Source organism: Falco cherrug, chromosome Z (assembly GCF_023634085.1).
Source record: "Falco cherrug isolate bFalChe1 chromosome Z, bFalChe1.pri, whole genome shotgun sequence".
Lineage (NCBI taxonomy): Eukaryota > Metazoa > Chordata > Aves > Falconiformes > Falconidae > Falco > Falco cherrug.
Genome location: NC_073720.1, coordinates 84,013,649 through 84,025,663, shown reverse-complemented (window position 1 = coordinate 84,025,663; position 12,015 = coordinate 84,013,649). Strand labels below are relative to the sequence as shown.

Genomic DNA, 12,015 nt, shown 5'->3' with positions numbered 1-12,015 from the left:
AGTTTCATACCTTTTGTTTAGGGTAAGAAGATACACGCAGCAAACTTACTGAAAAAAATCTTGACTTTGGACACAGCTGTTTTGCATGACACGGTGCCTGTGGACTTTCAGTGCTGAAGGATCAGTGTGGTAATGAACTCAGTTTTCTGGATTAGAGGTAAACAAGTAAGTGACAGTGCTCTGTTTTCAAAAATACCCGGCTAAATTGAAATCAAAGCAGCTCATCCTGAATGTCCAGACACGCAGCTTTAGTGCCCATGCCATTCTCAGAGCCTGGCCAAGGAGCAGCATGGATTTAGCTAAACCCCGGGGTCATTTCATTGTTGCAGTTCAAAATTCTGTGGATTATATTGAGATTTACACCAGCCTGGAGCAGCTGTTACTTCAGGATGTGTATGAAGTAACCCTTGATAATTTGAAGAACTAGGAGACAAGCTAGGAAGACGGTTCGACTAGCCAAGACCAAGTGTCCTCAGAGCCTTCGGATTAACCCAGAAGCTGATCGCTGGGTCCTGTAGCCAAAACCTCTGCCTTTACATCCACTGGATCTGGAGGGGAAGAAAGAGCCTTCCACCTGTTGAAGAAGAATGGAGGAGAGAGTGCAGGGAGTTCAGAGCGTTAAACAGATTTTACCTCTATCACATGCTTGTGAGTTGCAGACTGATGTCAAAGATGGTGGGACCAAGCATGTTACCCTTTTGAAAAACAGTAGTAATGCGCTCTGCTTTTTCATACAGACATCTAATTGTTAGAGTTTGGGAATTTTTTAGCATCACTCTGTCATGTTGTAAGAAGAGGAAGGACTACATGAAGAAAGATGTAGAATGTAAAGTTAGTAAGCTATTTAAACATCTACTCTGGCCTCCATTTGTCACTCACTGGTGGTTTGCTGAAGCAAGAAGTGCAGGACAGAATCAAATACCAGGCAGCAGGATGGTTGGGAGTGACTTCAGGCAGAATATTCAGTATTTGGAATTATTTTTATACCTTGATTGTCGTGGTTTAACCCCACCTGGCAACCCAGCACCATGCAGCCAGTTGCTTACTCCCCCTCACTCGGAGGGAGGGGGAGGAGAATCGGAAAGGAATGTAAAAGTCAAGGGTGGAGATAAGAACAATTTAATAATTTAAACAGAATAAAGAGGTAAGAACAACAATAATAATAATAATAACAACAATAATAATTATAACAAAATGGAAAGGTGGGGGAAAAGGGTAAAGCGAAAGCCGCGCACGCAAGCCAAGCCAAGCAGGGAATTCCTTCCCCACTCCCCACGGGCAGGCAGGCTCAGCCATCCCAGGGCAGCCGGGCTCCATCACGTAACGGGTACTCGGGAGGACAAACGCCATAATGCCAAATGTCCCCCCTTCCTCCTCCTTCCCCCAGGGTATATACTCAGCATGACGTCCCACGGTATGGAATCCCTCTCTGGCTGGCTTGGGTCACCTGTCCTGGCTGTGTCCCCTCCCCATGTCCCGTGCCCCCCCAGCCCTCTGGCTGGCAGGGCCCAAGGAACCGAGAAGTCCTTGATTTAGTAGAAACATCACCCAGCAACAACTAAAACCATCAGTGCCCTGTCAACGCTGTTCTCACATCAGAGCCAAAACACAGCACTGTACTAACTACTGAGAAGAAAATTAACTCCATCCCAGCTGAAACCAGGACACTTGTCGGTGCTGTCACTTAGTGCCCAGATTATCTTCTCTGTTCTTTCTGGGAGTGTGTGGTACATCTTTATCGTCTTTCTTTGTGTGGGGATGTTGGCTGAAACTGCTGCCTCAGTCTACTTTTTTTCTTCTTTGCCTAATAGTTTTGTAAATATTGTTAACTATTTTTAGTACTATCTTTGAGGAATACCATTGGCATAATCTTTGCATTTTCTAGAATTATTTGGAGACATAAGCTGATTTAAGATAGCAGATAATTAGAAAGGATTTTTAATCCAAACTGCTACTTTTTCTAAACAGAAAACAGCATCAGTTCGCTTTTACCAACAGCAGATGGTAGCATTCTTGCACGAGTTACCTGTTTGCACTGCAGTGTAAAACAGTGCTATGTGAACGTTATTTTTTTATGTTCTAGAGCTTCTGGAAGTTTTTTAAAGTTCTCTTAGACATAAAATGATTGATCGTCATGGATACATCTTCAGCATGAGCCAAGTGTCCTTCAGCTGTAAAAGACCCTGTTTAATATTTAATAATATAAAACATGTCCTATTTCTGAACATGACAGGCTATGATACGTTTTTTGTTTCTAGGCAAGGAGTTGGAAAAAGGGTTTTTACTGTGTAGAAGGAAGACTTCGTAAGCATCTTCTCTTCAGTGCAGGCAATTTACAACATGCCAAGATGAAATGGCATCACAGAATTAGGGTAGTCTGGCTACAGTTTTATCAGCTTGGACAAGGGAAGTCTGTGTTGGAGCATAAATGTAGTATTTCTTCTTTGTCATCAGGAGACAGAACCACCATAAGAAGCACATCTAAGGAAAAGGGTCTTTACCCAGGTCAGTAGGTTAGTTGAATTACATTTGCTATAGATAAAAGTGAAGGAATAGTGCCATGTAAAGTTATTTTATGACTGTCAAGTGTGCCTGCAATTCAGAAAAGGTTGGGATAATATGTTTATGGTGCTTTTTTGTGTTTTGGGTTTTTTTTCCCCTAGACACATTAATCCTCATAGTCAGTCCCTGCTGTGGCTCTGGTGAGTAGCATAGCGTAGTAAGTCAGGCTGACACAGCTGAATGGGGAACGGCGTGCAGAGGTGGTGACGCTGCTGTTTTCTCCATCATGGCCCGTGCCTGCTTCTCCCCACCCTGCTGCCTTGTGTTGTGTGCAGCTCAGCTCTGGCAGAGTCTTGGGCTCAGCAGTGTCTAAGCACAGCCTGTGCTTGGCTGTGAACAGGCTATCATGACGTTTCATACGTGACATCTTTCTTGTCTAGAATCCCATTCCAGCCATCCCCTGCCGTGCCGTTATGCCCCTTATTGCACAAGGGGACAAGGTAGGGTTTGTTTAAGTACTAGCAGTGACCTCAGCAGCATTAAAGGAAAATCACTTCCCTAGGGCATGGTGCGTGAGACAGATATGCTGATCTTGTGGTATCATCCATGTAGGAGCTGATGAGATCACTGTTACAGCTTTGCATTGAGTGCAGGCTTGATTAAGTCAGAACACATATGCTGTTCAAGTGCTGGCTGGAGATGAAAGTGAAAGCTTTATGGAGCATTGGGTTGAGTTTTCAGCAGCACTGTGTGCAGTGTGAAGGTAGAGAGGAACAGACAGGGCCTTGTCATGTTGTAGGGAGTGTGTCTGACTGCAAACTCTGTCACTAAATGATGTTCTTTCCTGAGGATGATTTGACTGGGCTTCTTGAAGAACGTCTGTTCTAGGACATTTTTCTATAGAGTAGTCTAAAATGAGGATGTGCCACCTAGTGGAATTTAAAGACACCTTGAGAGCTCTTCTTTCTTGCTCCCCCTCAAACCCTCAGGTTGCAAATTAAAGCATGTTTACTTCCCAGCACCAGTCTGAGAATATACAAGGATAAGGCGTCAAGGATTTTAAAGAGCCTTTCCATGGAGTGGATTTGTTTTCTGTATTACATATCGTAATATGATATGTAATATCTATATCAGACACAGATCAGATACTTGTTTACACAATAGTTTTGCCTACTTGCATTCAGGCAATGCTGATACAGTAACTTCACTTCTGCAAACCATTAGATTTTAACTAAAACGGTGGCATAACCTGGTTGGTGATCTTATTTCCCTTTCAAGATAGGAGAATATGGTCTCAGTTATTAATTTGTCATGACTATCAGTAAAAGAGCAATGTGGGCTAGACTCCGAAATGAGAAAAGTTGCATCAAGGATTAATTGGACCTTGCTTTCTCTTTTCCAAATGCACGTGGTGTCTTTTCTGTCTTCTTCTTGTGTAGTAAATCAGCTGATATTCCCTCGTAGGAGCACCCCATACTTGGGCAGCCGTTTTTTGTTCTGCACCCCTGCCGGACTAATGAATTCATCTCTTCTGTACTGAGCAGTTCACGGAAACACGACAGGTGAGAAATGCTACTGTGCTGTGCAAGGTTTTATGCAATGCAGATAAAGGAAATCAGCTAGGAAGTAGAAATGGTCAAAACAATTTCCTTGGTCCAAATAAGCAGAATAAGAGTCTGTATCGTCACCTAAGGGCTGAAAGTTGAATTACATTTGCTATAGATAAAAGTGAAGGAATGGTGCCATGTAAAGTTATTTTATGACTGTCGAGTGTGCCTGCAATTCAGAAAAGGTTGGGATAATATGTTTATAGTGCTTTTTTGTGTTTTGTTTTTTTTTTTTTTCCCCTAGACACATAAATTACATCACTTTGTGGCTTAGTACTGTAGGCCCAGTTGTGGGTCTAAATCTGCCCATGAGTTATGCAAAACTAGCACCAGAGCAGAATACAAATGCTGATTCAGTTGAAAGGTAAGAAAATGAAATTACCTTTTTTTCTTTCCCATCCTTCTATGAAATTTAAAAGTTCAGATATCTGGCAAAACTATTGTCTTCTCTTTTGGAGCTCTTGGTTCAGCTCATTTGTGGGTGCCCCATCCCTGGCAGTGTTCAAAGCCAGGCTGGATGTGGCTTGGAGCAACCTGCATAAGGTGTCCCTGCCCATGGCAAGGGGGTTGGAACTAGATGACCTTTAATGTCCTTTTCCACCCAAACCTTTCTATGATTCTATTACTTAGAACTCAACTTTCGATATTTTGCTTACATGGCTGCCTTACGTACTTTGGAATGAAAAATTGCACTGAGAGAGATGTGCTTGGCACATTGCTGGCAACCTTCATGATTGTCACAAGGTCCCTGATAATCCCACAGTCTTTCTTAGGTGTGTAAAAGCATTTTATAGTGGTCCCTCCAGCACATGGGTGGTGGTGTGATCTAACATAAGTCTGCTACAATGATTTTAATTTCATCGCGTTTTTTCTGTTTGATGTTGCCACTTCAGACCTCTGAGCTGAAAGACAGATGATGGCTAGCTCTTGTAAAGTTACTGCAGATTTTCCTAGGGATGAAATCAATTACAGGAATCCTTCCGGACTGGTAAGAAATGCAGTGTGGAAAGATGACTGTTCCTGGTTGTTTCTCTGGCAAGAACTTGCCTGGTTACAGTGGAAGACCCAAGAGCTGGTTGCAGTTGTAATTAAAACTCTCAGGCACCACCAAGACCTGAACTCCCTTGTGATTGCGTTGGCCCCCTGAAGTCACTTATTTCCTGCCGTCTGTTTTGCTGTGGTTGTGGCCTTAGTAAGACCACGCAAATGCGCAAGCCTATGGTTCCTTGATACAGAGCCGAGACGCTGGGTTTGGGTCTGCTGAACTTAGCTACTAAAAATCACGGCTCTAGAAAATCTACACCATCTGTGGGGATATTTACAGCAAAATACATGGAGGATGTGGTTTAAGCTTGTGGCAATCAGTGTATGGGCTGAGACTGCTTCAGCTAGGGACCACCTTCTCTACCACCCTCGTGTGCAACACCGCACACAGAATATCCCAATCCGAGGACTGAATAATACTTTCCTGAGGATATTTTGTGTACATCATGCTTCAGGAAACAAACAGGATCAGGATTGTAGACAGAGTCCTTGCAGTCTACATCTGACTAAGCATGTACAGTTCTAGAGTTCAAGGTGCCTAATGCTAGCGTATGAGAACATCTGGCTTTTCTGTGCTTCACTGCCTCCAAAGGAAGCTTTGCTATACCCTGTGAGAGTTACTGTTGTAGTCAATTAATATTTCTCATTGTACTAGGAGTTGTTCAGGTTTAGTCCCTATCGTGCAGTCTTTATGCAAGCCTCCTCTGACAGCTGTTGATTTTTGGGCAAGTAGAAATTGCATGGTCGTGCAATCAGTGAAAACCAGATTAGAAGTAACTTTCATACAAGTTGTCTTGGATTCTTTTCAGATAACATTTTATTTGTAGTATAAAACAGACCGCAAGTCCTGAGCAGTGGAGATGGAATTACAAATCTTACTTTTTATGTTCAGCAATATGTCACTTCCATACAGAGTCTAATGTATGCCACATCAGAGCTGGAAATGTGAAATGCATTGGGTTTCAGATTCTGGGGTTTTAGGTATTTTTATTGGTTGCATATTTTTAACTTGCATCGTGTGTTATTGGTGAATTGAAATACCATACAGTCTTTAAAATTCTATTGGTATGTAGTTATTTTGCCAGCCATTTGGAATTAATAATGAAAACACATAATTTGTCTAATTCTGGATCATAACAATCTGAAAAGTCATTTTTCTGTGTAAGATCTATAAAAGACATCCTTCCGTTCATGTACAATGCCAGCAACTACATTGCCTTTTTTAACACTTTGGTAATGTATGCTTGATAATTGCATCCGTAGCCCATTTTCAAATGTAACAGAACTTAACGAGAAGGAAAAACAAAAAAGCCCCAGGTAACAGGAGTTTTAAGAGTTGTTAAGTGTTCATCCCTGCTCTGTGATTTTCACTTCAGACAGTGGGGTGAGAGCTGTGACCAGCAGCACAGAGCCTGGCTGGAGGGGTCAGTGCTGGGTCCAGCCCTGTTCAACTTGCCCATCGGTGACCTGGGTGAAGGGACAGAGGCACCCTCGGCAGGTTCCTGATGACACAGATCTGGAGGAGCAGCTGACACACCAGGGGCCTGCGCTGCCATTCAGCGAGACCTGGGCGGGCTGGAGAGTTGGGTGGGGAGGAACCTCATGATGTTCAACAGGGGCAAGTGAGGGATCCTGCTCCTGGGGAGGGACAGCCCCGTGCACCAGCACCGGCTGGGGGTGACCTGCCGGGGGGCAGCTCTGCAGAGCAGGACCCGGGAGTGCTGGTGGGCAGCAAGTTGCCCATGAGCCAGCAGTGTGCCCGTGTGGCCAAGGTGGCCAGTGGGATCCTGGGGGGCACGAGGAGGAGCGGGGCCAGCAGGTGGAGGGAGGTGACCCTCCCCCTCTGCTCCGCCCTGGTGAGGCCGCATCTGGAGCGTGTGCCCAGTGCTGGGCTGCCCAGTTCACCAGAGACATGGAACTGCTGGAGAGGGTCCAGCAGAAGCTACGAAGCTGATGAGGGGCCAGAGCATCTCCCTTACGAGGACAGGCTGAGAGAGCTGGGCCTGTGTAGCCTGGAGGAGACCGAGAGGGGATCTCATCGATGTCTACAGATGTCTTAAGGGCGAGTGTCAGTAGGACAGGGCCAGGCTCTTTTCAGCGGTGCCCAGTGACAGGACAAGGGGCAACGGGCACAAACTGCAGCCCAGGCAGTTCCACCTGAATACGAGGAAGAACTTCTTTGCCTTGGCGGTGGCAGAGCGCTGGCACAGGCTGCCCAGAGAGGCCGTGCAGGCTCCTTCTCTGGGGACATTCCAACCTGCGGATGCGATCCTGTGCAACCTGCTGTAGGTGACCTGCTTCAGCAGGGGTTGGACTGGGTGATCCCCGGAGGTCCCTCCCAGCACTGGCCATACTGTGATCCTGTGATTTCTGATACACTGGACAGAGGAGTAAAATCAATCAGCCCTTCTCAGCTGCCCAGCATTGCTAGACATCTCTGTGTCAGCTTCTGCTGCTTCTGTGCGGCATATTGGCACACCGACACTGTGCTGGCTAGCCCCTAGGACCTTTACTCCTGGTGTAACTTAGAACTGGCCTCAGGTAGCTTTATTTAAAGCAAGGTCTGAGTTAGCTTCTCCTGACCTCGGATTAGAGAAGTAGAAAGGATTGATGTAGTTGTCCCCTGTAAGCCATCGGTACTGAACTGAGATATCAGTGTATCTGAGGATCAGTTATGCATATTTTCACAAGCAACACAGAAGTTACTTTGTACTGCACTGAGGGTCAAATATACAGAAGAAATTCCACTTTTAAACAATATAAATCACAGAGTACAGTCCTGAATACAGAGTGTCTTTGGAATAACTTACAGCTGAAAAGCTGGTTTTGGTGTTCTCATATACTTGACGAGACCTTCCTTGAGAACGGAGAAGAAAAGAGCCTGAAACAGCACTGAGTATTATTTCCAATACTAGTTAGACCCTGAGAGGATTCAACTGCTAAGCTGTTGCTGTGCAAATTTTATAAGCATGGTTTCACAGGCATTTCTTGGAGACCAGCTCTTGCTGTTTCTGTCTTGGAAACAGGAACTGTGATACAACAATATTAATTGACCAGTTGGGTTTCTTCACTCTAGGCAAGACTTCTTATTGCAAGTCTGTAAAATGTCATTGCTCTGCTCCGAATGTCAGCATCTCATCCATGGGATGCTGTACATCAGACAGTGTAATTTACAGATTGGAATTACAGACAGAAAAAAAACCAAAAACAGACCTAAACAAATCTGAGAGAATGTACTCCAGTCACTTTCTCCACTTCATCAGCCTTCCACTGCACCTTAATCTTCCCTTCTTTTTTTCATGAATTAGAATAAAAGTGGAATTTGTATATAGATAGAAAAAATACTTTTCTTTTAAATGGAAGAAGTCTCAAAGCTCATTACTTTCTACCTTAATTTATCGTTTCTAAACAAGATCGAGAAGTATTTGGACAGGGCATTACATGTTGTACTAGACTTAAAGTTCCCTCTGTGGGAGACAGCCCTAGGCACTTGTCTAGCATAAGGTCGCACACAGCGGGATACTGCTGTGTCAGTGACATGGCAGACACACTCTTAACTCCTAGACATCCTCTTTCAGCAGTCACCCTACCTCCTGGATCTTACAACCATGCATTCACTTGGCTGGACACTTAAGTTGTTCCCAGTTTCTGAAGCTGTCTCTGTCTTGCTTCCTTCCTGCTGATAACACCCCTCCAAATTCCTCTTCAGTGCCTTGACCCTGTTCCCACAGTTACTGAGACACGATGGTGATAATAACGAGCATGGAATGGATAAGCAAATTGACAGTTGTCCTGCCCTGCTACAATTCTTAACCATTTAACACCGTAAACAGTGAAATAACAGAGCAGTGTCATCATTAGTATCAGTGTTTCCCTGAAATTTGTCTAGAATACCACTAGGTAAAAATTCAGCTCATTAGTATGAGTACACTAAGCTTAAATTGAGAAACAAATGCGGGATAACGTAAATACTTGGGATCATGGAGAGAGGTAACGCTGTTTAGATACATGCTTTCTGATAGCTGAAGTGGGAGGTAGGCATCTAATTTCCTTACATTTGTGCCTTAAGGACTTAGAGGGTATTTTATACATAATGTTTGTGTACAAAAATGCTATTTTATTTCATAATCAAGTTAATTGCAGCACTGTTCTATAATTTTATTTAGAAAATCTATTGGAGAGTCTTAGATCTGAACTTCGGTTTTGGCTATGTACATTATCTGAAATCTTGCAGTTTACCGAAAAGAAAATTTCCAGTTCCAAACGGTTTTTGTAAATTTGCTCAGTCATTCATCCTTGCTAATCTGGGAAGACATATTGAGGACCATTGCCTCTGGGGACTTCTTTTTTTAAGAGAACTGACTCATACCTGCCCTTGGTTACAAGAATCAGCAAGAATTAATTTTATGTGTTCAGCTAAGCCAAAAACATGCCTCTCTTTGGAAGGCAATTGCTACCTGCATAATCCCTCATTTGTGTCAGCGTGATCGGGTTAGAATTTAACCCCCATCTGGTCTGCCAGAAGGTCTGTAGTTGGTTGGTTTTGGTTACTACAAGAAACATTCCTTCAGTCAACTCGCATGCTTGTTTTCACAACAGTAAATGATGACCTAGTTAATGAGAGCTGAATATAGTGAAGTAATCAATATCAATTCTTGTTTTGACTCCATGAATTTCAGCAAAATTTTTTCAAGAGCTTTTTTTTTTTTTTTTTTTTTTCCATTTGCTACGACAGTGGCTTAATGAATTTGTTTGGACATCTATATTTATATTACATAGCATTTCTGTTACAGCACAAAGCAAAAATGATTGCTCTTTCCTCTGATCTGTGAAGTTACAGTTATTTCCTTCAAAATGCTCTCTTTCAGAGAACAGTGTATATATGTATATTTGTGCATATTTTTAGTAACATGGGGGCTTTTAAAAGTATTTCAGGGAGTTTAGAACATTTCTTACCAATAAGTTACCATCTAGAAAAAAAACAAGTATACCTGAAGTTCATAGCTGCAATACTAACCGTGTATTGACTACTCAAGAAGAATTAGGGAGGTGTCTCACCTGTTACCTTTATGTGCTAGACTTCATTGGAGTCTTAAAAAACCCCGCACCACAAGGAAGCTTTCACTTCTCCACCTGAGAGCTTGTAACTGTGACCTACTGAAGATGAATTTCAACTCGAGGCAAGAGAGGGGTTTACTGCTGTGTTTGAAAACAGAATGGATTTACAGAGCTTCGCCTTGAACACCTTCTTCCTCAAGCCTGTTAGAAAACAACATGTTTTCCTGTAGTATTATTTTTCTGTAATGTTGTTAGTACAGCACGGTGGAAGAGGTAGCCCTGTCTAAAGAGATTAAGCTGCCAGCTTCTCTGTGCGCGGCTGGGCTCAGCAGCCATGCTCCATTAGCCTCATCAGCAGAGACCAGATGGGGGGAGAGACCGTTCAGGGGCTTCCTTTCCCCCTTGGTTGCTGCTTAGGAATTAGGCTACAGATAGAGAGGAATCCCAGTAAGAAGATTTTCACCCACAGTCACCTGCATCATCACCACAGACAGTCCCTGGTGCTGGGTCAGACCCTTTTGGAATACATCACCTTCAAAAGCAGAATGATTTTTGCTTCTGCTGAGCAAGCGCCATGGTTGATGCCACGCCACTTTCAAGGGCAGTTACAACAAGCTCTCTTCGCAAGTGGTGAAGTGTCAGCGTGATCGGGTTAGAATTTAACCCCATCTGGTCTGCCAGAAGGTCTGTAGTTGGTTGGTTTTGGTTACTACAAGAAACATTCCTTCAGTCAACTTGCATGCTTGTTTTCACAACAGTAAATGATGACCTAGTTAATGAGAGCTGAATATAGTGAAGTAATCAATATCAATTCTTGTTTTGACAGCAGGGGAGAACATGGGCTGCGCATAGCCTGAAAAAGATTTGTCAAACTGTGGAAACGAACTAATCCTTCTTTCCTTTGCACCTGATCCAAATCAAAATCCTGAACTGAATTTTGGTGGGTTCCAGCCAGGTCTCACTCCACCAAAGGTCTGATTGCTTCTTCACGGTTTGTAAAGGTTCATTCCCATGCATCCAGCAGTCAGGTGGTGTTAGCTTCATATGATTAGCCAAGTGCTTTAGTATTTACTAATATGCTTCACTAATGAAGTAGAAACATGGACTGCCATGTCTGCTGCACAAGTTCATGTCTTCCCTGATCTCTGTGGATTCCCCTCCATTTGGTTTGTGTAACACGTAGTTTCAATGCTTCTTCGTTAGGCTTAAAACCCCTCTAACACTGATGGGGTTTGGCTTGGCTCATCTCCCTTTGACATTTTTCTAGTGCCCAGATAACACAAGTTATTCCTGGGTGCTGACAGAATCCATGGACGTGTTTGCTAGAAGAATCCTGGTACCCGAGTGTTGACTAGATGTCACGTGCTACAGGTGCTTGTAAAACAAATAATAAAACGCAATTCAAAATGTGCGCCTGTCTTTAATAACTTTGTGCTTTACTGGTTCTGCTCCCAGTTCTGTGTGTTCTCGTACTCCTGGTAACTGTTACTGTCCCTTCGCCTTAACAGCAGTCTCACTTCTGCTACATTGCAAGAAGTGTAAAAAAACCCCCACAAACAAACCCCCAAAACAAACCCTAATTCAACCAAACCTGTAAAATAGCTACAGGCTTGGTAGAGTAATAAGGACTTGGTGTTCTTCTCTTTCATGTTTTTGATCTAACAAGGTTTCAGGTGAATTTACTCCATAAGCTCTTGTGCTTCTATGTAGCATCTACGCACCATTTAGGTACGCAAAGGCAACAAGGCTGCAACCATCCCGTTTTCCTAAAAGGAACTCACTGACCCCAGTTAAAAGCGAAATT

General features: G+C 43.5%; 1 protein-coding gene across 2 annotated transcripts in view; it reads left to right on the top strand.

Moving 5' to 3' along the window:
• ATG10 (autophagy related 10) overlaps positions 1 to 11,622 on the top strand; it is a 90,044-nt gene extending 78,422 nt beyond the window's left edge. The window contains exons 6-8 of one of the 2 annotated variants that reach the window (XM_055698600.1): positions 3,967 to 4,064; positions 4,354 to 4,473; positions 11,041 to 11,622. In XM_055698600.1, coding sequence (XP_055554575.1) covers positions 3,967 to 4,064; positions 4,354 to 4,473; positions 11,041 to 11,068 — 246 coding nt within the window. In that variant the 3' untranslated portion in view covers positions 11,069 to 11,622. Of the gene's footprint in view, positions 1 to 3,966; positions 4,065 to 4,353; positions 4,474 to 11,037 lie in introns of both variants that reach the window. The other variant, XM_055698599.1, reaches the window with a different exon arrangement.
• Positions 11,623 to 12,015: the final 393 nt, after the last annotated feature.